At 42.7% G+C, this 26,497-nt stretch overlaps 1 protein-coding gene and 1 long non-coding RNA gene across 2 annotated transcripts in view; one reads left to right on the top strand and one right to left on the bottom strand.

The window, feature by feature from the left end:
• Positions 1–26,497, top strand: part of acoxl (acyl-CoA oxidase-like) — a 392,592-nt gene that overhangs the window by 293,428 nt on the left and 72,667 nt on the right. Inside the window, exons 14-16 of the mRNA XM_072551478.1 lie at positions 14,667–14,776; positions 23,332–23,443; positions 25,201–25,288. Of these exons, the coding sequence (XP_072407579.1) occupies positions 14,667–14,776; positions 23,332–23,443; positions 25,201–25,288 (310 nt within the window). The remainder of the gene's footprint in view (positions 1–14,666; positions 14,777–23,331; positions 23,444–25,200; positions 25,289–26,497) is intronic.
• LOC140457857 (uncharacterized) overlaps positions 23,441–26,497 on the bottom strand; it is a 560,696-nt gene continuing 557,639 nt past the window's right edge. The window contains exon 6 of the long non-coding RNA XR_011953382.1: positions 23,441–23,759. This is a non-coding gene — a long non-coding RNA (uncharacterized lncRNA). The remainder of the gene's footprint in view (positions 23,760–26,497) is intronic.

Raw genomic sequence — 26,497 nt, 5'->3', positions numbered from 1 at the left:
GAGACTGGTACAGTTGAGAACTAAGGCGAGTCAAACAGTCAGGGCAGGCAGGGACAAAGCAGAGAACAAGGTAGGACTGATAAATTAAACTGCATTTATTTCAATGCAAGCGGCCTAACAGGAACATGGGACTGGGATAGCATAGCAATTACAGAAACATGGCTCAGGGATGGACAGGACTGGCAGCTTAATGTTCCAGGATACAAATGCTACAGGAAGGACAGAAAGGGAGGCAAGAGAGGAGGGGGAGAGGCAATTTTGATAAGGGATAGCATTACAGCTGTACTGAGGGAGGATATTCTCAAGGAAGTTATTCGGGTGGAACTGAGAACTCAGAAAGGGTTGATCACCTTATTGTGATTGTATTATAGACTCCCTAACAGTCAGCAGGAAATTGAGAAACAGATTTATAAGGAGATCTTTTTTATCTGTAGAAATAATTGGGTGGTTATGGTAAGGGATTTTAACTTTCCAGACATAGACTGGGACTGCCATAGTGTTATGGTTTAGATGGAGAGGAATTTGTTAAGCGTGTACACAAGAATTTTCTGATACAGTATGTGGATGTACCTACTAGAGAAGGTGCAAAACATGACCTACTTTTGAGAAATAAGACAGGGCAGGTGACTGAGGTGTCAGTAGAGGAGCACTTTGGGGCCAGCGACCATAATTCTATTAGTTTTAAAATAGTAATGGAAAAGGATAGACCAGATCTAAAAGTTGAAGTTCTAAATTGCAGGAAGGCTAATTTTGACAGTATTAGGCAAGAGCTTTCAAAAGCTGATTGGGGGCAGATATTCGCAGGTAAAGGAACGGCTGAAAATGGGAAGCCTTCAGAAATGAGATAACGAGAATCCAGTGAAAGTATATTCCTGTTAGGGTGAAAGGGAAGGCTGGTAGGGATAGAGAATGCTGGATGACTAAAGAAATTGAGGGTTTGGTTAAGAAAAAGAAGGAAGCATATGTCAGGTATAGACAGGATAGATCAGGTGAATCCTTAGAAGTGTATAAAGGAAGTAGGAGTATACTTAAGAGGGAAATCAGGAGGGCAAAACGGGGACATGAGATAGCATTGGCAAATAGAATTAAGGAGAATCCAAAGGGTTTTTACAAATACATTAAGGACAAAGGGGTAACGAGGGAGAGAATAGGGCCCCTCAAAGATCAGCAAGGCAGCCTTTGTGTGGAGCCACAGGAGATGGGGAGATACTAAACAAGTATTTTGCATCAGTATTTACTGTGGAAAAGGACATAGAAGATATAGAATGTAGGGAAATAGATGGTGACATCTTGAAAAATGTCCATATTACAAAGGAGGAGGTGCTGGGTGTCTTGAAACACATAAATGTGGATAAATCCCCAGGACCTGGTCAGGTGTATCCTAGAACTCAGTGGGAAGCTAGGGAAGTGATTGCTGGGCCTCTTACTGAGATATTTGTATCATCGATAGTCACGGTGAGGTGCCGCAAGACTGAAGATTGGCTCATGTGGTGCAACTGTTTAAGAAAGATGGTAAGATCAGGCCAGGGAACTATAGACCAATGAGCCTGATGTTGGTGGTGGGCAAGTTGTTGGAGGGAATCCTGAGGAACAGGAATTACACACATTAAGAAAGGCAAGGACTGATTAGGGATAGTCAACATGACTTTGTGCATGTGAAATCATATCTCAGAAATCTATTTGAGTTTTTTGAAAAAGTAACAAAGAGGATTGATGAAGGCAGAGTGATAGATGTGATCTATATGGACTTCAGTGAAGTGTTCAACAAAGTTCCCCATGGGAAACTGCTTAGCAAGGTTAGATCTCATGGAATACAGGGAGAACTAGCCATTTGGATACAGAACTGGCTCACAGCCCGAGGGTGGTGGTGGAGGGTTGTTTTTCAGACTGGAGGCCTGTGACCAGTGGAGTACCACAAGGATCGGTGATGGGCCCTCTACATTTTGTCATTTACATACATGATTTGGATGTGAGCATTAGAGGTATAGTTAAGACAGCGAAGAAGATTTCCTCGGATTACAACGGGATCTTGATCAGCTGGGCCAATGGGCTGAGAAGTGGCAGATGGAGTTTAATTTAGATAAATGAGAGGTGCTGCATTTTGGGAAAGCAAATCTTAGCAGGACTTATACACTTAATGGTAAAGTCCTAGAGAGTGTTGGAGTGCAGGTTCATAACTCCTTGAAAGTCGAGTCCCAGGTAGATAGGATAGTGAAAAGAGCATTTGGTATGCATTCCTTTATTGGTCAGAATATTGAGTACAAGAGTTGGGAGGTCATGTTGCTGCTGTACAGGACATTAGTTAGGTCACTTTTGAAATATTGCATGCAATTCTGGTCTCTTTCCTATCGGAAGGATGTTGTGAAACTTGAAAGGGGTCAGAAAAGATTTACAAGGATGTTGCCAGGGTTAGAGGATTTGAGCTTTTGGGAGAGGCTGAACAGGCTGGGGCTGTTTTCCCTGGAGCGTCGGAGGTTGAGGTTTATAACCTTACAGAAGTTTATAAAATCATGAGGGGCATGGATAGGGTAAATAGACAAGGTCTTTTCCCTGGGGTGGGGGAGTCCAGAACTGGAGGACATAGGTTTAGGTTGAGAGGGGAAAGAAATAAAAGAAGTCTAAGGGGCAACTTTTTCACGCAGAGGGTGGGTGTGTATGGAATGAGCTGCGAGAGGAAGTGGTGGAGGCTGGTACAATTGCAACATTTAAAAGGCATTTGGATGGGTATATGAATAAGAAGGGTTTAGAGGGATATGGGCCGGGTGCTGGCAGGTGGGACTAGATTGGTTTGGGGATATCTGGTTGGTATGGACGAGTTGGACCGAAGGGTCTGTTTCTGAGCTGTACAAATCTATGACTCTATGACTTAGGTACATGCGACAATAATAAATTAAATCAAATCATAAATGTGAAGTTGCTTGTATTGAAAGGGAGAACAAAAGAATTGCATTTAGATGGAGAAAAACGTTGTTGCAAGTTGGGAGTGGAAGCGGACGCTCCACCCAGAGCTCATTCACTCTGCCTGCTTCTCTTCTTCTTTTCTTCTTTGTCTTCTCTTTTTATTCCTTACAGTGTTCCTTTTTTTTTAGATTAGATTAGATTACTTACAGTGTGGAAACAGGCCCTTCGGCCCAACAAGTCCACACCGCCCCGCCGAAGCGCAACCCACCCATACCCCTACATCTACCCCTTACCTAACACTATGGGCAATTTAGCATGGCCAATTCACTTGACCTGCACATCTTTGGACAGTGGGAGGAAACCTGAGCACCCGGAGGAAACCCACGCAGACACAGGGAGGATGTGCAAACTCCACACAGTCAGTCGCCTGAGGCGGGAATTGAACCCGGGTCTCTGGTGCTGTGAGGCAGCAGTGCTAACCACCGTGCCACCCTCATCTCCTTCATCTCCTCCTTCTTCTGTTCTTCCCTTTGACTCCCGGGCTCTGGTAACGATTCCCAACCTCCAGCAAGCGACAATCCCCAGTATCCACCAGCAACTCCTGGCCTGGCACAGCAGCCTCCTGTAGCAGTCTCCTGCCCTGATGCAGGGTCTCCCAGCATTGGCATGACGACCTCCTGACCTGTTGCAGTGGCCTCCCGGTGTGGAATATTCCCAGCCTCCTGCAGTGGCCTTCCTATGTGGAGTATTCCCAGCCTCCTGCAGTGCCGTCCTGGTGTGGTGTTTTCCCAGCCTCCCACAGTGGCCTCCCGGTGTGGCGTATTCCCAGCCACCTGCAGTGGGCTCCCAGTGTATTGTATTCCCAGCTGCCTGCAGTGGGCTCCTGGTGTGGTGTATTCCCAGCCTCCCACAGTGGCCTCCTGGTGTGGCGTATTCCTAGCCTCCTGCAGTAGGGTCCCGGTGTGGTGTATTCCTAGCCGCTTGCAGTGGGTTCCCGGTGTGGTGTATTCCCAGCCGCCTGCAGCGCCGTCCTGGTGTGGTGTTCTCCCAGCCTCTCACAGTGGCCTCCCGGTGTGGCATATTCCCAGCCTCCTGCAGTGGCCTCCCGGTGTGGCATATTCCCAGCCTCTCACAGTGGCCTCCCAGTGTGGCATATTCCCAACCTCCTGCAGCTGCCTCACGGTGTGGCATTCTCCCAGCCGCCTGCAGTGGGCTCCTGGTGTGGTGTTCTCCCAGCCTCCCACAGTGGGCTACCAGTGTGGCAGGGCAACCTCCTGGCTTGGCGCAGCACTCTCCCAGTGTGGCATGTCAAGGCACAGTGTGGAGCCTGGGTCTGGTGTGGACTGAAGCTAAGTGCCAGCTTGGTCTGTTATATTGAACACTTTTTGCTAATGCTGGAGATTGTATTTCTTGTAACGAAAGAAGCTGTGCCTAGGTACTTTATATTTAAATCAGCACTGTAATTGGCAACATATAAACCTTTCTTTATACCCATTGAGTAAATGTGCCAACAAAGGCTATTCTAGTTCTGGGAAGGGGTCACCTGACCTTAAACATTAACTCTGAATTCTCTCCCCAGATGTTGCCAAGCCTTTTGAGCTTTTGGTGCTGTGGATCCACCCACAGCAGGTGCACTGCAGTGGTTCAAGAAGGCAGCTCACCACCACCTTCTCAAGGGCAACTAGGGTCGGGCAATAAATATTGGCCTAGCCAGCAATGCCCATATCTCACAAATGATTATAAAGAAGGTTCAGGAGGATGCTCTCTGGTATGGAGAGACTGTCTTATAAGCCAGGTTAAACAGCTTGGAACTCTGCTCTGTGGAGTTTAGAAGAATGGGGGATGATCTCATTCAGACATGGCAGACTCTTAAGGGGTCTGAAAGGGTAAATGCTGAGAGGATGTTTCCCCTCTTGGAAGAGTCTAGAACCAGAGGGTGCCAATTTAAGACTGAGCTGAGGAGGAATTTCTTCTCTCAGAGGGTTGTGAGTCTTTGGAATACCTTGCCACAGAGAGCTGTGAGAGCAGAGTCCTTGTGTATATTTAAGGCTGAGATAGGTTCTTGATCAGTTGGAGGATCAAGGGTCAGGGGGAAAGGGCAGGAATGTTATAGAATCACTGCAGTGTAGATACAGGCCATTTGGCCCATCTAGTCTACCCGCCATAGAGCATATCATCCAATCCCACACCCGCTATCTCCAAAATTCCACATTTACCGTGACTATTCGACTTAGCCTACGCACCCCTGGATACTACAGGCAATTTACTATGTCCAGTCCACCTAACCTGTGCATGTGGGAGGAAACCAGTGCTCGTGGTGGAAACCGCACAGACATTGGGAGAATATGCAAACTCCACACCCCAGGGGGTGACTCAATCGCCCCAGGCTGGAGTCAAAGCCAGGTTCCTGGCACTGTGAGCAGCAGTGCTAAACCACTGAGCTACCATGCTGCCCTTGTTGGATCTGCCATGATCCTATTGAATGGCAGAACAGGCTCATGGACACAAACACTCCACTCCTGTTCATATTTCTTATGATCTTATGGTTTATGGGATGTAGGCTTACACTGGCAAGAATGATATTTATTGCCCATCCCCAAGTCCTTGAACTCTGGCTTGCTATGACTGTTTCAAAGTGCAGTTTGGTGTGAACCACATTGCTGTTGGTCTGGAGGCACATGTAGGCCAAAGCATATGAGTATGGCAGATTTCCATCCATAAAGGGCATTAACTTTTTTATTTCATTCAAGGGATGTGACCATCACTGGCTGGATTGGCATATATTGCTCATCCCTATATGCCCCTGAGAAGGTAAACCTCTCGAAACAGTGCAGTCCACTTCATGTAGGTACCTACACAATCACATTAGGAAGGGAATTCCAGGATTTTGGCCAAATTACACTGAAGAAACAGTGATATGTTTCCAAGTTAGAATGGTGATATGGAGCGAAACATGCCCTCCAATGTTGGGTTCCCATGTACCTGCTGCCCTTGTTTTTCTAGATAGCAGAGTTTGTAAGATTGGATGCTGCATTCTTTTTTTTTATATAGATATTTTTATTAGAAATTTAACATTTTTACAAGTTTACAAAAATAAACAAAACTCTCAAGTACAAACATTGATTTACAATGAAATCTTAAATATATAATAACCAAAATTTAACAAAAGAAAAATACCGAGAAAAATAGACAAAACTCAACTAACTACTAAACTAACCTACAACTAACCAGAGAGTATAATTAAGTCTCTTACATTATTCAAATAAGAGAAAGAGAAAAAAAAACAGTGGATAACATAGAAATTGGGTAGTGAGATACATGCTCGGAATGTGTTAACATCAAATGTAACAAAACCCGTACTCATGCGGGATTCCTCTCCCAAGGGGCCCCGGACCAGCCAGGTTCGTAATCTCAATTAAATAAAAGCCCTTGTTAGGATAGCCGAAATATCTGTATTCATATAATTCAAGAAGGGCTGCGGATGCTGCATTCTAAGGAACTGGGTGACTTGTTGAAGTCCATCTTGTACACTGCTGCCACTGAGCGTTGATGGTCAAGGGAGTGAATGTTTGTGGAAATCGTGCCAATCAAGTCACGGATAATGTCAAGCTTCTTAAGTGTTGTTGGAACTGCACTCATCCAGGTAAATGGGGATTATTCTATCATATTCCTGCCTTGCATTTGTATGGCACAAATGTTACATGTCATTTTACAGTCCAGGCCTGGATATTGTCCAGGTCTTGCTGCAATTAGATATGGACTGCTTCATTATCTGAGGAGTCATGAATTATGTTGAGTATTGTACAGTCATTGGTGAATATCCCTATTTCAGATCTTTTGATGGAGGGGAGCATGAAGTGGAGATGTTTGCCGATGATTGTGCAATGTTCAGCACCATTTATAACTCCTACTTAATATTTCCCACTTTGTATTCCAACATCTGTGTTTAGTGCATGTTCCCAGTCTGTTTCTTCTCACGGTTGCAAATCTTATTTGTTTAGGTTATTCTGATTAACGTGAGTAAGTGAATGTCATCTGAGGAACAGTTTCAGGGTCAGTTGTGTTTGTCTCCAGGTCCAAGAATGATCATTTTGGGTTGGGATGAGAAAGCTCATAATCCAAACATCTTATGACTTAATAAATAGGAATCCGCTTCAACCATACACATATTGCTTGTTCGTATTTCGGTTCATAATGCAATACTTTGATGTTCACTGAGTGGCAGGAAGTTTGTTCACAATTACAGATCCCAACCAGGCAAGTCAGTAGTTCAGCTGTGTGGTTAGGAGAAGGAACTGAGCAAATACTAGATGCTTCCCGACAGTGAGGGAGAGAAATCAGAGGCTGAGTCATCATGGGCTGGTTCTTACAAATGTTTTCCGGCAAACAGTTGAAGAAGGACCCTGCTAAAGTTAGGAAAAGACAACCAAGACAATTTTCTTCTTTCTAATTACCTTTCCTAATTTTCTCCACAACCTTTGTTTCCTCCTCTGTACTCTTGAAACTCTCCCCCAATGGATTCAATCTCGAAAATTGGAACTGTCCCAATGTTTCCGAAAAGGTTAGGTTGTTTGTAGTTGGTGAGAGTCAACAGGCTTTTTAACTGAAGGACAGTGAGCTGTACTCAATTCTGTCACAATGTTCACAAATGTATTCTTACAGCAAGCATTAGCATAAAATAGTTCATCTACAATTTCCATTAATAATCTATTAATAATGTAAGACATATGCCAAGTAACTGCAAATAGGCTATAGGAGGGAGTTATTGAGAACTTTGGTTAAAGATGTGGGCCTTGAGTATATTTCAGTCACGGAGAGATTTAGAGAGGGCTTTGCAAAGTAATGGCATGAAGGCAATTGAAAGTTCTGCCGCATCAGAACAATACTGAAATAAAATACAGAACTGCTGGAAATCTGAAACAAAAACAGAAAGTGCTGGAGAAACTCAGCAGGTCTGGCAGCATCTGTCAAGAGAAAAACAAAGTTTCAAATCCAGTGACTGTTCAACAGAACAGAAGTCTGTTTTTCTCTCGACAGATGCTGCCAGACCTGCTGAGTTTCTCCAGGATTTTCCATTTTGTTTCTGAGGGAGCACGGTACTGGCAGAGGTGCTGTCTGTAGCTGAAATGTTAGGCCAAGGTCCTGATTGCATGGTGATTTCCAAATGAGCAATGCTGTTACACTGATTAAAGAACAGCACAGGGAATTCTCCCTGCTGCGATAGCCTTCAGACGGCAGTGGGTCATAAAGTTTCAGCTCTTTGGCTGTCCTGTGAACTCACTATGTATTGTCATAGGTTGTCAGTCTGCTTTTCACACAGTGCTTCAGAAGCTCTGCAAATTCTTGGCCACAACAAAATCAAGATTGTCCAGTAGGACAACAGAGTGTCACACCACTGTGCATCCAGACATTGAGGCAGGGAAGATTTTTCTGATGTCAAAATAGCTTTTCCACTTCAATTGTGGAACAATCCCTTATTTTCCACCCTGACTCAGTAAGGCTGAGAATGATTATCACACTCCTTAGATAAACTACAACCCCAGGCCAAATTTGACAGAGTTCACACCCTCTGCATCTCCTCTTTAGCTGAAACACTATATTCTGCATTCTATTCGATCACCTTGATGTGTTTACTTAAGGTATGATTTATCTGGATAGCACGCAAAAAAAAATTTCACTCTATCTCAGTAAATATGATAATAATAAATCAAATCAAATCAAATCAAATCAAATACTCAAAACCTCACTGTACCTGTTTTCTCCAGCTGCATGACCTGTCAAATGTTTTGAGAATTTCCTATTGTTCTTACTGTCCTAGTCTTATTCAAGAGTCTAACTTTCTGTGTATGTCGGCAAGCTGCCAAGTGGCAAAAGGTTTTTGGCGGCTGCACTGGTTCACCTGGTTAGGGCAGTGAGTGGATGAGTCATGCAGGCAAGGAAAGTCCCTCTTCCAACCCTTTGCCCTACATGGTATCAGCCAATCTCCAAGAGATACTTAAGTATCTGCCTCCAGATGTAGGAAGGAGAAAGGCAATCAGGGTTCATGGTATTCCTCACCAAGGCCAATGGGGCTGAATTAGCTTTAATATTTTATGACTCTGTAATTTCAACAGGGGTCAACCAAATAAATTTCGTGAATATATGCATTTATAATCAAGGCTACGGCACTGGGCTAGCTGGACAAGTTTGATCTCATTTTTATTTCACAGGATTGTTGAATTTAATTCATGACGTTTGCCTTCTTTTTCTAACCATGAATATATCAAACCGCCAGTGAGGGAGGCTAGAGTCGCTGTAATTCAGTCAATGTTAAATTTCATTGAATTTAAAGGGGGAGGCAATGGTCTAGTGGTATTATTGCTGGACTGTTAACCCAGAGAGCCAGATCATGTTCTGGGGTACTGGGTTTGAATCCTGTCACAGCACGGTAGCTCAGTGGTTAGCGCTGCTGCCTCACAGTGCCAGGGATCCAGGTTCGGTCCCAGCCGTGGGTGACTGTGTGGCGTTTGCACATTCTGCAAGGGTTTCCTCCAGGTGTTCTGGTTTCCTCCCACAGTCCAAAAGTTGTGTAGGTTGGGTGAATTGGCCATTCTAAATTGACCATAGTGTTCTGGGATGTGTAGGTTAGGTGCATTAGTCAGGGGGAAATGTAGAGTAACAGGGTTACTCTTCAGATGGTTGGTGTGGACTTGATGGGCTGAAGGGCCTGTTTCCACGCTGTCAGGATTCTGTAAGTAAGAAGATAGTGGAATTTGAATTCAATAATAAAACAGTTTGGAATTACCATGTGTAAAAGTCAAAATTTTCAGACTATTTTAAAGGTTCAATTTATAGGGTTGACTATAACTCAGGCACTAGTTTTGAGGGGCTGAAATTCATGCTGCAGTACAAAATACCATATTATTAGCAGAAGTTGATTTGATTGCTCAACCAGTCCCAAGTAAAGAAGAATAACACAATGAATTATGGTAAAGGTAATTATCAAATAAAGGCAAGAGAAACAAGAATGAATTACTAGTAGGAGATTTTATTTATACAGACCGGTAGGAAAATTTAACATGTCAAATGTTCCTCGAAATACTGCAAAATTACACGGTTCAACATTGTCATGGCCTGATATAATGGCACACTTAAAATGATACATTTATTAAATTCTGAATGTGTAAGTATCTTGGACTTTCCCGTCAAATTCTTCCGTTTTCCTCTCATTTACTCTCATACATAATGAACCTCAGCATCATTAACAAATTTGTCAAAGAATTAAAGATATATGTAGCTAATGTATCTCACTTTTGTTCAGGTATAATAGCATAATTAAAATGATAAACTTTTTAACAATATTAACTTTTGGATATATAGTGAACAAAGTGTAATAAATACTGATAGACTTAGTCCCAGTCTGAATGAATGAATGAATGAATCAGAACATGCTAGAACAAACCAAATGGGTTAAGTAGGGTTATGAATGAATGAATGGATAAATAGAGATGCAATATAGTCAAAGAGTGATGAGTAGAGTTACCAGTATGAATGAATGAATGCAATTTTGTTGACGTGGGTTATTGGGAACATGCAGTTTCCTTTGTAAGAAGTTTATAATGCGATATACAGTAGTAGGGTCGACTTTTACACGAGATATATGGAAAATACAAGATTGTGTTGGCCAAAAATAAAGGGTTGACTTTTACATGAGATCGACTTTTACACAAGTATATACGGTAGGTGTCTACTAATAACCATGAATTCATTGTCAATTGTCAGGGAAAACCCATCTCATTCACTAATGTCCTTTAGGAAGGAAAACTGCCATCCTTACCTGGTCTGGACTTACATGCAACTACCCTGAGCAATGTGGTTGACTCTTAAATGTCATCTGGGCAATTAGAGATGGGCTATAAATGCTGCCTATCCAGAGGTGCCAAGCACCGGCCAGTCCACAGCACGTGGAATTACATCCTATCAAAGATGAAAGGAGTCCATTGAACAGGGCACACTGCTATTAAAGAAAATAGAAGGTGAAAACCTACTGACAACTGGTGGGGTGAAGGTGTGGGAGACCAGGTTTGTAATTTACAAATCTTATATTTTTACTTTGTTAGCTCTGTTCAAATTCTGTAAGATTCATCCTATGGAGGTATTGAATACAGGTAAAGGCAAGGAATCATCTAAGTAATCTATTTTGTATCTCCAGGTTCCTTAATGCGATCATTAGCTCCAATCCCTTTAACTGCTGAGGTGTGAATCTCTGGCATTACATCCTTAAATATCTCTGCCTCTGCAACTCTCTCTCTCTTCCCGTAGGATGCACCTTAGAGCCTACCTTCTTCTATTAAGCTTATGGGCATCTTTCCCAGTTTTCCAACTTTTTACTCCACAACAATGTTAGTCTAATTTGCTACTGTGAGGTGCCAGGGCATGTTTATTCTTCTTCAAAGATGCTATCAAAAACACAGATTTCAGTTGTTGAGAAGAATCGTTTTGCTAAAAGGATTTTATTAATAACATCATTAAATTGATTATTAGATGATTTAAGGTCAGCTGAATAGTGTGCAGACATATTTTACCCAACCACCATTATCATGATTATTATGGTGAGCTGAATAGGGGACAAACTAACTCTTGTTTCAAGTACATGTAATGAATTATATTGTATAGTTTTATTCTAAATCAATAACAATAGTGTGTTTGAGATTAAAGCTTCAGCATTTGTTGGAAAAAGTGACACTTCACAATAAGTCACTTCCTGCTTTGGCTTGATAAATCTGACATTGTAATCTGTCATTGCTATTTTAATGAGAGTCATGGAAAGGAATGTACTGCAGAACATAGTTCTAGCATCTGCCTAATCGTGAAAACATCTGGTTCTCCCCACCTCCCCACCCAACTCCCCAATGCCTTGGTGAGTAAGTCTATCATAAGCTGTAGAACTGAGGCACACAGGCCAAGAAGATTCACAGTTGCAACCTACTGTATATTGAATGATCAAACCTCATCTTGGGGTAGAGGGGAGTTAGGGAGTTGCTTGGGAAGCTATAGTTTGTTCTCAGTGTAGGATTATAGAGGGGAAAAGAAAATAAGCAGGTAAGATTGACAGTTAGGAAAAGGCAGTCTGCTCCATCAAACTGGAGGGACAGTGCCAGTGCCAACACAAGCAAAAAATGTTGTGGAAAATTTCTCATCCATGATTCCTACTTTTGTCCCCCAATTCCCTGGCCATTGCACATCAAGCAATGACAATATGGCAGGAGGAATTAAAATCCCATACCTATGCTTGACTAGTTCACTTTTCAGGTGGAGGGAAGGATACATTAAAATGAAGATAAATGAAATGCTTTAGAGGATACAAGGATATAATCTGTTTGGTGGTGGTTTTTGCACTGAGAGAGGTTTAGCGTTGTACAATGGAGCCAGATATTAACTAATTAGAATTATGTAAGGGTACAATCTAGACTGAGTGTGACCCCTCTCTCCACAGTGAAAAAAACTTGAGCTGGATTTGTGCTGGATTACTCAGGGTTTTTAAAAAAATCTCAATAATACAAATAGACGACAGGCTTGTTTCTAATAGGAATACGATTCATAAAATAGGTTTGTAGCAACTCTGAGGTGGTACATTGTTACTTTGATTTGTCTCATTTTTAATTCCCTCTCTTAATGCACTGTTGCTGTGCCTTGGACTGTGAAGCTGTATCAAATTCCCATCCATTTAGAGTCATGGAGTCATAGAGAGGTACAGCACAGAAACAGATCCTTTTTTCCAACTCATCCATGTCAACCAGATATCCTAAATAAATCCAGTCCCTTTCCCAGCATTTGGCCCATACCCCTGTAAATCCTTTCTACTCATATACCCATCCAGATGCCTTTTAAATGCTGTCATTGTGCCAGCCTCCACCACTTCCTCTGGTAGCTCATTCCGTACACACACCACCCTCTGCATGAAAAAAATTGCCCCCTTAAGTCTTTCCTCCCTCATCTTAAACCATATGCCTTCTAGTTCTGGATTCCCCTACCCTGGGGAAAAAACAGTGACTATTCACCCTTTTCATGTTCCTCATGATTTTATAAACCTCTATAAGGTCACCCCTCAGCTTCTGATGCTGAGCCCCAGCCTATTCAGTCTCTCCCGATAGCTCAAACCTTCCAATCCTGACAACATCCTTGTTAATCTTTTCTGAACCCTTTCAAGTTTAACAACATCTTTCTTATCGCTAAGAGACCAGAATTGAACACAATATTCCAAGAATGGCCTAACCAATGTCGTGTAGAGGCAACATCTATGACTCTATTAACATGACCTCCCAATTACTATACTGACCAATAAAGGCTTTCTTCACTACCCTGTCTCCCTGTGACTCCACTTTCACAGATCTGTCCACCTGTACTCCAAGGTCCCTTTGTTCAGCAGCCCTCCCCAGGACCTTACCATTATGTGTATAGGGCCTGCTCTGCTTTGCTCTACCAAAATGTAGCACCTCACTTAATGATGATGAAGTCAATGCAGCAGTAGAAGGTATTACAGGACTTTATTATACTGTATAATATTATTTGTTTCAGAGTTCAATTTTATTTTTCCATGTCCCAACCCACATTGTCTGCTCTCCATTAACCAAGCCCTGTTTTGTTAACTAAGAGAATGCGGAGCAGACCCTCCAGCCATGACTTTATTTGATGGCAGAGCATGCTTGAGCAGTGAATCAATCTACTTCTTCTCCTAATTCCTATTTTCCTATGAGATCCATATTTCCCGGATCCCACCTAAGGCCTCTGTCCACCCAGCTTTCAGGAGATGTTTGAGATACTCAGTCCTCGCCTTTTTTTCTCCTTTTACATGTGACAATAGGATGCTGTGACATACCTTCATGCGTTTTGCTGAATATCATCTTTCCCCAGTCGGACTGCCTTCTTCCCTGCACTCTCCCCACCATGTCCAAAACATGAAAAGGAGTGATTTGGGGTAGGTCAGGGGGAATTAAATGAAGTGTTCATTTCTGATGCAGTAATATTTTAATAATCATTGTCTCTACCTCATACAGAGAAGATAAACACTTTTACATTTTAAAAACATTCAGCAAGCCCATTCAAACAACAAGCAATGAAATCCAAAACTGCATGGATTACAACATTGGTTCGCGGTGTGTGGAATTTTGGGTCAGGTTTATGGAAAATGTCAATGGCCTACAGAGAGTTAATCGATCCTCAGTGCTTGTTGCTTTCTGTCTCCGAATGGGGAGATGATAGCACACTAATAATGTGACTGAAATGGTAATTCAGAGCCCCAGACTCACGTTCTGGTGACATGGGTTCAAATCCCACCATGGACTTGGTGGAATTTAAATTTAATCAATTAAATCTGGAATATAAACATAGATGCAGTAAGGATGACCCATCGACCCATTATCAGTTGTCATGAAAACCCATCTGGTTCACTGATGTCCTTACCTAGCCAGACCTACATGTGACTCCAGACAAGGGCAACATGATTGACTCTTAACTGTGTTCTGAAATGGCCTAAGAAGCCACGTAGTTCAAGGACAATTTGGGCAGGTATCAAATGGTAGCCTTGTTCAGTGACACCCCACGTCCCGTGTAAGAGTAAAGAAAAATATTGTGAACCACAGCCATTGACTCCATATCTCATGGTTTTGTGGTTCAAAGCTGGCTGTGTATGACCAAGTGCCAGTCAGTCTTAAGGTTATTTATTTGTTTAAATTTTTTTAAAATTGTTTTAATTTGCAAATAAATGTTGGTGATTCATCCTGTAGGTGGTTGTGCGTGAGCTTTTAGCTCAATACGCAAGACAGTACGAAGAGAAGCCTGTGATTGGACTGCTGCGAAACTGGACCACTGCTGTCGCTGACAGTTTCAGAACCAGGTAGACTTTTTATAGCTAATGGGAATAAAAGAAAAGTTTTTGTTGAGTGGTAGGCGCCTTGTCCTTGGAGCTTCTTGCTGCTATCATTACAGACTGTGAAGCTTGCTCTTAAAACTCTTCCAGCTACAGAGTAATGTAATCCACCCAGCTTTCAATCACACTGCTTACTCTGTGTGTAGGCTGAGAGGTTTATCCATATTTCTGCCTCAACTGTACGAGCAGCATTGATACCAGAATGATGCTTTGGACAAAAGTGTAATAAATTCTGGTTGCTGGAAATCCGAAACAGAAAAGGAATCTTAGATCTACAGGCTGGAGACAAAAAGTTGTACCACCTCAAACAATATTTTGTCTAAAGTTTTGAGAAAAGCAAATAAGCTATGAAAGGCTGTAAAGGTGTCCAGTTTAATTATTGAAAGCCACTTGTTGATCTTCTTTAATTAAATATAACGTATACAAGAATTAATGATTGGCTCATATTGATGTTAAGGCATAATATATTTGAAAGAAACTGAAATATTGTATTGTTACATTATTTGTGAAGAAATAGGAATTCATTATTATAAAAAAGCATATCCAGAATGTCTCATTTACTGTTACATTACAATCAGATGACAACAATAAGATAGTCCACTGCCCATGAAAGAGCAGCAAAAGATGTAGATACTGAAGCACAGGCATTTTGGGTCTAGGAGTGTGATTATCCTGAACTGCTGAGGGCTGGACAATTTGGCGCCAAATTTCCTCTTCAAATATTGAAACTTAGAACATAGAACATAGAGCATAGAACAGTACAGCACAGAACAGGCCCTTCAGCCCACGATGTTGTGCCAACCATTGATCCTCATGTGAGGTAAACCTAATGTACGACCTCTCATATTTCTGTGACCATATACATGTCCAGCAGTCTCTTAAATATCCCCAATGACCTCGCTTCCACAACTGCTGCTGGCAACGCATTCCATGCTCTCACAACTCTCTGCGTAAAGAACCTGCCTCTGACATCCCCTCTATACTTTCCGCCAAACAGCATAAAACTATGACCCCTCGTGTTAACAATTTCTGCCCTGGGAAAAAGTTTCTGGTTATCAACTCTATCTATGCCTCTCATTATCTTGTACACATCAATTAGGTCCCCTCTCTTCCTTTTTTCCAATGAGTAAAGTCCGAACTCAGTCAACCTCTCTTCGTAAGATAAGCCTTCCATTCCAGGCAGCATCCTGGTAAACCTCCTCTAAACCCTCTCCAAAGCATCCACATCTTTCCTATAATAGGGCGACCAGAACTGGACACAGTATTCCAAGTGCGGTCTAACCAAAGTTTTATAGAGCTGCAATAAGATCTCATGACTCTTAAACTCAATTCCCCTGTTAATGAAAGCCAAAACACCATATGCTTTCTTAACAACCCTGTCCACCTGAGTGGCAATTTTAAGGGATCTATGTACCTGCCCACCAAGATTTGTGGGCGGCATGGTGGCACAGTGGTTAGCACTGCTGCCTCACAGCGCCAGAGATCCGGGTTCAATTCCCGCCTCAGGCGACTCTCTGTGTGGAGTTTGCACGTTCTCCCCGTGTCTGCGTGGGTTTCCCCCCACACTTCAAAGATGTGCAGGTCAGGTGAATTTGCCATGCTAAATTGCCTGTAGTGTTAGGTAAGGGGTAGATGTAGGGGTATGGGTGGGTTGCGCTTCGGCGGGTGCGGTGTGGACTTGTTGGGCCGAAGGGCCTGTTTCCACACTGTAAGTAATCTAATCTAATCCCACTGTTCCTCCACACTGCCAAGAATCCTGTCTTTAATCCTGTACTCAACTTCCAAGTTCGACCTTCCAAAATGCATCACATCGCATTTATCCAGGTTGAACTCCATCAGCCACCTCTCAGCCCATCTCTTCATCCTGTCAATGTCACGCTGCAGACTACAACAGTCCTCTATACTGTCAATGACACCTCCAACCTTTGTGTCGTCTGCAAATTTGCTAACCCATCCTTCAATCTCCTCATCCAAGTCATTAATAAAAATTACAAAGAGTAGAGGCCCAAGAACAAAGCCCTGTGGAACACTACTCACCACTGACTTCCAGGCAGAATATTTTCCTTCTACTACCACTCGCTGTCTTCTGTTGACCAGCCAATTCTGTATCCAAACAGCTAAATTTCCCTGTATTCCATTCCTCCTGACCTTCTGAACGAGCCGATCATGGCGAACCTTATCAAATGCCTTATTGCGTCCATATATGCAACATCCACTGCTCGACCCTCATCAACATGCCTAGTAACATCCTCAAAGAACTCAATAACATTTATGAAGCATGACCTGCCCCTCACAAAGCCGTGCTGACTGCCTTTAATCAAGCCATGCTCTTCCATATGGTCACAAATCCTATCCCTCAGAATCCTTTCTAACACCTTGCTGACGACAGACGTGAGACTGACTGGTCTGTAATTGCCGGGGATTCCCCTATTTCCTTTCTTGAAGAGAGGAACTACATTGGCCTCCCTCCAGTCCTCAGGTGGAGAGTGAGGATGCAAAGATCTTCACAAGAGGGGCAATTGTTTTTACACAGTGTGGTTTGTGTGTGGAATGAACTTCAGAGGAAGTGTTGGATGTGGGTACAGTTACAACATTTAAAAAACTACAACAGGATCTTGATCAGATGGGCCAATGGGCCAAGAAGTGGCAGATGGAGTTTAATTCAGATAAATGCAAGGTTCTGCATTTTGGGAAAGCAAATCTTAGCAGGGCTTATGCACTTATGCACTTCTCTGCAATGTAGTTGTACCGAATCTGAAATGGACATTATGTTCAGAGAGATGTACACATGGAATCAGACACTTTGGTCCAACTCGTCCATGCCGACCAGATATCCCAACCCAATCTAGTCCCACATGCCAGCTCCTGGCCCATATCCCTCCAAACCCTTCCTATTCATATACCCATCCGGATGCCTTTTAAATGCTGCAAATGTACCAGCCTCCACCACTTCCTCTGGCAGCTCATTCCATCCACGTACCACCCTCTGCGTGAAAACATTGCCCTTTAGGTCTCTTTCATATTTTTCTCCTCTCACCCTAAAGCTAAGCCCTCTAGTTATGGGCTCCCCTACCTCAGGGAAGAGACTTTGTCTATTTATCTATCCATGCCACTCATGATTTTATAAACCTCCATATGGTCACCCCTCAGCCTCCGACGCTCCAAGGAAAACAGCCCCAGCCTGTTCAACTTCTCCCTGTAGCTCAAATACAAGGCAACATCCTTGTAAATCGTTTCTGAACCCTTTCAAGTTTCACAAGTTGCAGACAGTCAGTTGCAGACCTGAAAGGCCGAATGGCCTCCTTCAGTGCTCGAACCATTCCATAATTCCACTCTGTGTGTGAATCATGACATGAGTTCCAGCCACCCAAACATAAGGGGTATTTCACCCCACCTTTCTCCCAAGGTTAGGACTACCAACCCATCCTGGATGTCCCAGTATCTCCAGGAATAAAGATTGAGCATTGCAATGTAAAGTGGGGAGAAAATCAAAGACATTTTTTAAAAAATGTCCAAGAGATCCCATTAATAGTTGACTGGTAGTAAAGTGTTGTCATGTGGGTAATAAAGAACATGTTCCAGTGGTGCATCACAGGAATGGATGTGGGGGGTGGGCGAGGTGGAATGAGGCTCCGCCTTTGGGGGGCAGAAGGTCATGAACCTGAAACTTGCTGAATACGTAGAACCAAAACTGGAAACCTCTGCATGGGCCGGTCATCTGACATGTACATGGTCAGACATTTAGCAGGAAAGCAGCCAGGAGCAGGAAGTCTATTTGATGTTCCTGTTCCTATTCCTTAACCCAGGGGCACGGAGTACAGTTGCAGTGCTCTTACCCATCCCCTTGGCCATGAATAGGAAAATTTTCACAGACCGTTGTGCAGCCTGAAAGCTTTCTGCCATCCCCCACCTCTGCCAAAAGAAGTAGAAAAACTGGAAATTCTAGCGATATCTGTAGACAGGGAAGCAGTCAACATTGGAAGTGTCAATGAGAATTTCTCAGAACGGGGAGTGACAACATTGAAGTTAGAGAGAATGCACATCGTAACTTTTGAGCATTGATGGACATGACAAGATTTGTGTGTTGACGATTGCTGATGATCTTGGAGATATTTTTAACAAAGGGTGGATCCAAAACATGAACAGTGAAGGTTTAGTTGGAATCCATGTGAAATACTCTGAATTGGAGCAAAAGATTTGTCACTGAGAGTTATACTCGATAAAACTCAACGAGGAAAACAGTACATAATAAGAGTATTGTGTCCAGTTCTGGTCACCTTGTTGTAGAAAGGATATTATTAAGCTGCAGAGGGTTCAGAAGAGATTTAACAGGATGATGTCGCCTATGGAAGGTTTGAGTTATAAAGAAAGGCTGGATAGGCTGGAAGTTTTGTCAGACGTTTATAAAGTCACAAGGGGTATGGATAGAGTTAATGGTGGAAGTCTTTTTCCTAGGATGGGGGATTCCAAAACTGAAGGACATGTTTTTAAGATGAGACATTTAAAAAAGACATGAGGGGCAATTATTTTTACACAGGGTGGTTTGTTTGTGGAATGAACTTCAGAGGAAGTGTTAGATGCGGGTACAGTTACAGCGTTTAAAAAAACTACAACAGGATCTTGATCAGATGGGCCAATGGGACGAGAAGTGGCAGATGGAGTTTAATTCAGATAAATGCAAGGTACTGCATTTTGGGAAAGCAAATCTTAGCAGGACTTATGTACGTAATGGTAAGGTCCTAGAGCGTGTTGCTGAACAAAGAGACCTTGGAGTGCAGGTTTATAGCTCCTTGAAAGTGGAGTCGCAGGTAGATAGGATAGTGAAGAAGGTGTTTGGTATGCTTTCTTTTATTGGTCAGAGTATTGAGTACAGGAATTGGGAGGTCATGCTGCGGCTGTACAGGACATTGGTTAGGCCACTGTTGGAATATTGCAGGCAATTCTGGTCTCCTTCCTATCGGAAAGATGTGGTGAAACTTGAAAGGGTTCAGAAAAGATTTACAAGGATGTTGCCAGGTTTGGAGGATCTGAGCTACAGGGAGAGGCTGAACAGTCTGGGGCTGTTTTCCCTGGAGCGTCGGAGGCTGAGGGGTGACCTTATAGAGGTTTACAAAATTATGAGGGGCATGGCTAAGATAAATAGGCAGTCTTTTCCGTGGGGTGGGGGAGTCCAGAACTAGAGGACATAGTTTTAGGGTGAGGGGGGAAAGATATAAAAGGAACCTAAGGGGAAACATTTTCACACAGAGGGTGGTACGTGTATGGATTGAGCTGCCAGAGGAAATGGTGGAGGCTGGTACAATTGCAACATTTAAGAGGCATTTGGATGGGTATGTGAATAGGAAGGGTTTGGAGGGATATGGGCCGGGCACTGGCAGGTGGGACTAGATTGGGTTGGGTTATCTGGTCGGCATGGACAGGTTGGACCAGAGGGTCTGTTTCCATGCTGACACTTAGATCATTACATGAATAGGAAAGGTTTGGAGGGATATGGCCCAGGAGCAGGCAGGTGGGATTGGTTGAGTTTGGGATTATATTTGGCATGATCTGGTTGGACCGAAGGGTCTGTTTTCGTGCTGTGTGATTCTATGAACATGATGGAAGAAACAAATAGAAATTCAGTTGGAGAGAAAGCAGGTCTTCCGAGTGGCCATTTCTGAGTAATTGTGGCATTTCCATTCTTGGGTAAGATTTCCCTCATCTTGATATATTTTTTGCCTTTATCCTCTGTTTTGGCTTAGGTTCATTTACCCTGCATCATTGATTTCATTTAGGTGGGGTTGGAAGTGGGGGAGCTGTGTTCCTGAGGTAACGAAATATACAATTGCAAGTCTTTCTTTCTTTAAATATCTTACAAATACTATCTTATCAGTGACCATCTTAATCCCTTCAATCCCTGCTAACTTGTTCTAGCTGGAGAGAGAGAGACAGACAGACAGACAGACAGGGAGAGAGAGAGAGAGAGAGAGAGAGAAGCCCTACATATGTCCTATGGTGACTTTAACATTTTTTAACAAGGGGTAATAAAATCAATCAAGGTTTCCATGCTGACTGGTTTCATTTCAAAAGTATACTTTATTCTAAAAATTTGTAAGCAAAAACAAGTATGAAAACATTTTGACTTGAATATTACAGCTTTTGTAAGAAAATGCAGCACATGCAGCACATGTTCTTCTGCACACTGTTGTAACAGTCTTCATATTGATGGTAGACATTCCACATTAGTTATACTGCCCAAAGGCAAAACATTTCAAATTGGAAATTACATCAAATGCTATACATACAAAGTATTTCCCTAAACCTGACTGCACCCAACTGGGCAGCCTGTGTCTGTGGACAATGGGCTGGACCTGATTTGGTTGAGTTTCTTGCCCTGTTTGATAAGCATAAAGAAATCCACTGCGTAGTAACCGTGGAGTCATGCACTGTCAACGGAAATGGGAATTGTAAATTTCTTGACCCATCAGACCAATAAGTGACAATTTAAGCAGCTATTTTGGTACACAATCCAACAACCGCTCCCCCCGCTTCCACCACCACACCCTCGCAACCTCCCCCTAGAACCCTTCATCCCCTCCTGGAGTCTCTGGTATGAAATATGGGAATGAGCACCAGTCCTAACTCAGTGTATTCATTAATCCCTTCCAAGTGAGACAAATGTACAGCAATAGGAAATTTGAAAAAAAGATGAAGTCACCCCTCATTTCAGAGGTGTTTGTCAGTCTGTACAACTAGGACTGGCAGACAAAACACTGTTCCCAGAAGTGAAACAAAATTTGTTAAGACTTCTTAAAATGTGTTTTTCTGGAATTTAACCCTCTGTCTGTTATTAGGTTGTTTTCAAATGTGTGTTTACTGTCTCAGTCAGTATTCATAGATCCAAGTAGCAAGACATATGGATAATGACAGGAGTAAAACCAATGTCCTGGAACATTTGGGCTTTCCGGCAATATCACCACAAAAGAGATGAAAGGTTCAAAATTATCTTTGAAGCCAGTGGTGACAAACAGATCTTGGAAGGAGCACGTCATTATTTAGGTTCTGTTTACGCTAACAAACATTAAATGGCATCTGACTTGGTGCTGGAGGGGAAATCATTTAGCAATGAACATGCGTAACTATGGAGAAACATACTCCTTGATTCCCTCTTGTGGGTTTGTGTTGTGCCCCTGCTACCAGGCATTTTAAATTTGTGCATCTAATTTCACCCCATTACAACGTTACAGCATTGAAGCTATTGTTGCTCTTTAGTTCTTCCACTGTTTACAATGGGGCGCTGAATTTCTGCTTGGTTAAGTCGTTTCTGTTGCTACCCCACGGAAAGAAGCACATAGATTCCACATTTCACAGAATCGTGCAGGACCAGACGGGGCCAGTTGCTCAGTTGGCTGGATGTCTGGTTTGAAATGCAAAGTGATGCCAACAGCATGGGTTTAGTTCCCACACCGACTGAGGTTACGACAAACGGCTTACCCTCTCAACACCTCCCCTCACCTGAACCGTGGTGACCCTCAGATTAAACCATCACCAATCATCTCTCTCTTTAATGAGACAGCAGCCTTTGGTCCAGTTGAGCAATAGCGACTTTACCTTTACTACATTAGAAAAGGCCTCAAAAGGTTTGACTCAAACACTGGCTCTTTGAAAGAGTTATTGGATAGATTTTTTTCTCTTTAAGTGCCTGTTCAGTTCCCTTTTAAAAATTCCTATTGAATCTGCTCTTTCAGGCAGTATATTCCAAATCATACCAACTCATAACAAAAACACATTTTCTTCATCTCGATTCACATTTAAATGACAAAATCTAGGCCTTGATGACCTAATGTAATCCAAGAAGAGTTTGAACTTTGGAGGGCAGTGGACATAGTGCCCAGGTCTCCCCACTGTCATATAAGGGTTAATTCAGCATTCCTTGATTTACAGCAGGGAGCCGTCTATGTCTGAGCTTAGAGTAAAATCCTGTAAAACCCTGCATTCTGTCGCACTTAGTCATTGTGAGATCATAAATGCATTTGACCAATTAATGCAACCAGCACAGTGAGCAGCAGAGATATGTGATGGTAATGTATCTGAAATATAATTGTTTACAACATTGATTACATTTCAGAAGTGATGCTTAGACACTATAAGGTGTGTCTGGGGTGTTCAGACATAAAAGATATTGTTGTATAATACAGTAACCCTTACTTCTTAGACCCTTAGTCCTGGCCTACTTTTTAATACAATAGCTAATACAATCAATCAAGGTGATGTGTGTTGGGGGGACAATGATGGTAGATTATTAAACAGAGACAAGATAAATAGAACAATTAAGAGGATTCTGAAATATAGAAGTGAGTGGAATTGATTAAACTTTAAAACTGAGCAGGTAAACAGCAGTGGCGGTTTTGTGTACTGTATATTAATATGCTTCTTTCTAATTGTAGTCTCGGTTTCCTGCACCAGACAGAACCTAAAATAATTTGTTGTCGACTTGTAACAGTTGTAAAAACTCTGACTGTCTATTCATTAATTTCCCATAGTATCCTAGCATTTAACACAGAGACGGTGGGCAGTCTGAGCTTCTTACTGAAAGCGCTAAATTACCGAGAGAGAATCCTTCAACGCAGTTTGGCAGCCAGACTCTACAGTAAGGTAAAATCAGATCCCAGGTACTTCAATGAGATTATTGATTCCTGATAATTTTGTTGTTATTCTTCAGACTCACTTGCTGATGTAAATCACTGAGGAAGCCATAAACAAAATTACGATGAACAGTCAAGACAATCGTTTAAGATTTATTTGCAAAGCGATCATGCTTTTGAATTGATGATTGCAGTAATCTGCAGGAGAATCAATCCAGATTCTACTTGGCCACTTTCCTGTGACCAGTTAAAGGGGCTTGCAAGCAGGTTGTCCATGTTCCTCCTTGGCCACTAAATGTTACTAGAACTGGGTGAGAGGAGAGGACCTAGAGAGGGAAGAGAAAAACAATTTTAAAAAAGCCTTGAACAGAAAAATTATCTTGTCCTTGGCTTCATAACTAGACAACTAAAAAAAAGTAGCACCCTAATGTAGAAGGAGAAATCTGAAGTAAAATACATATTTCTAGCAATTACAATTTTTAAAAAGCAACTTGCAGATGTCTCAAGATATTACTCACCTTGATTCAAGGGATAACTTGTTTAAACCAACAGGGATGTTATTAGGAAAGCATACCCAAGAATATTTTACAGGAAATAAGTATGACAATTATTAGAAGTAAACAATATGTACAAAAATGTTAATATATAACAGCTTTGTATGTGATTGATTTTTCTAGAAGATAATGGGGGCAGTTTTAACCACACAGGATGAGTAGGTGGGAGGGGGGAAGGGTGAGTGGGAAAGAAAAAAAAATTTTAAACCCAAGTCCAACCCACCCAGTTCCGGTTCTAATGGAGGTGGGTTGGGGGCGGGTGACCAGTTCACTCCAGGAGGCAGGTTGGTTAGTAAAAGCTTTTCAGGACATTGTATGTCTCTAAAGGGATTTTTTATTTTCAATTCGTGGAAACTGATTTCCCAGTGCTCAGAAACCTGGCAAGTAAAAGGAGAAGGGAAGGCCTGAATCCGTGAGTTAAGTGGTATTTGCAGCAGGAAGCAGGAGTGTTCCCTTCACCAAGTACTATCTCTGACTCACCTCTCATAATCTCCAGCTGTCCCCATGATCTGCACCAACCCCCGTAATTGTCTGACATCGCCCTGTGATCTCTGACATCACCTGTGTCTCTCTACTCTCTCCTGCAAACTCTATAACTGGCTTTCACAATCTCCAACAATCTTGTATGATCTACGACTCCCCTGTGTGATCTCCTGACTGCCCCCATGATCTCTGCCTTGCACTATCCTACAATCATTGATTCCCTCCATTCCCTTCATCGTCCATGATTCCCCAACCTTGTGATTTCTGATTCCCTGTGATTTCCAACTATTCCAGTGAGCTCTGCACACTCCCCCCTCCCCAGCTATGTCCAACTCCCACCACTCATAATCTCCCAACTCCCCATCCCTGTGGTTTCTGAGGCTGCCACTCCCATAATCTCTGACTTCTAACCCCCAGCACCCCTACCAGGGAGGTAGAATGTCAGTGTGGTGCTGGAAAAGCACAGCAGGTCATGCAGCATCTGAGGAGCAAGTGAATCGACATTTCGGGCATAAGCCAGTCATTCCTGATGAAGGGTTTATGCCTGAAACGCCGATTCTCCTGTTCCTCGGATGCTACCTGACCTGTGCTTTTCCAGCGCCACACTCTCGACTCTGATCTCCAGCATCTGCAGTCCTCAGACTTTCTTCCAGTTAGAATGTCACAGCCAATCTCACTGAAGGTGGTAGATCATCTAACAGCTTGCTTCGAAATCTGTTCCTTTTCTTAGGTAACGAAAAGAAAGGAAGAGCCCTTCACTGCCTGGAACTCATGCCTCCACCATGTCACTTACCTTGCACTGGCTCACATTCATCGAGGTCAGTAACAATATCTATTCATTTGATATTTTAATATTTGACATATTTACAGTACCAAGAACACTGCGGCAGTTCTAACACAGAAGCAACCTTCTGACACATATCAGTGCATCTCCATCACCAGCTGGCCAGAGTTGTGTGAGACCAGCTCTGATCATTATTTTCTTTCATCTCCAGTACTCTCCTCTCCACTCCTGAAGACATCACCAGCTTGCTGAGGTCCAGATTCAGAACTACTTCATGTATCTCTAACAAAAAAGGATTCTGGGTAATCCAAGATGGAGGACAGGCAACATTTCTGGCTGTAAGAGCTGCTCCTTTTTTTGAGGTATTTTAGGTGCTGGAGGTGACTTCCTCGAATTCCAGGAGCAGCAATTACTGTTTTATATGCTGTTGCACTGTTTTGGAACTTTGGAAAACAAAAGTCAAAACAACAGCAGTTTTAAAAGGGAGAAGAACAGACAAAGGAAGCACATGGTGAGGACAGTGCAGGAGAGAGAGAGAGAGAAAGAGAGAGAGAGAGGACCTGCACAGTTACTGCCTTTGCTGCTTTTGAATTCATGTGTCGCTGGACATCGGAGTGCATCTGGGAAAATTAACAAACAGTGAATTTAAACTTGAAAGGGTTCAGGAAAAATTTACAAGGATGTTGCCAGGGTTGGAGGATTTGAGCTATAGGGAGAGGCTGAACAGGCTGGGGCTGTTTTCCCTGGAGCGTCGGAGGCTGAGGGGAGACCTTATAGAGGTTTACAAAATTATGAGGGGCATGGATAGGATAAATAGGCAGTCTTTTCCGTGGGGTGGGGGAGTCCAGAACTAGAGGACATAGTTTTAGGGTGAGGGGGGAAAGATATAAAAGGAACCTAAGGGGAAACATTTTCACGCAGAGTGTGGTACATGTATGAAATGAGCTGCCAGAGGACGTGGTGGAGGCTGGTACAATTGCAACATTTAAGAGGCATTTGGATGGGTATCTGAATAGGAAGGGTTTGGAGGGATATGGGCCGGGTGCTGGCAGGTGGGACTAGATTGGGTTGGGATATCTGGTCGGCATGGACAGGTTGGACCGAAGGGTCTGTTTCTGTGCTGTACATCTCTATGACTCTATGACTCTAAAGAATGCTGTACTCAAGAAAATCTGATCAAAAGACTTGAACTGAGTATAAAGAAAAATTGGAATAATCTATCAGTTAGTTAATGAGTTTGAAA

Source organism: Chiloscyllium punctatum, chromosome 3 (assembly GCF_047496795.1).
Source record: "Chiloscyllium punctatum isolate Juve2018m chromosome 3, sChiPun1.3, whole genome shotgun sequence".
NCBI lineage: Eukaryota > Metazoa > Chordata > Chondrichthyes > Orectolobiformes > Hemiscylliidae > Chiloscyllium > Chiloscyllium punctatum.
The sequence above is the reverse complement of the archived record's forward strand: the minus strand, read 5'-3'. Positions and strand labels throughout refer to the sequence as shown.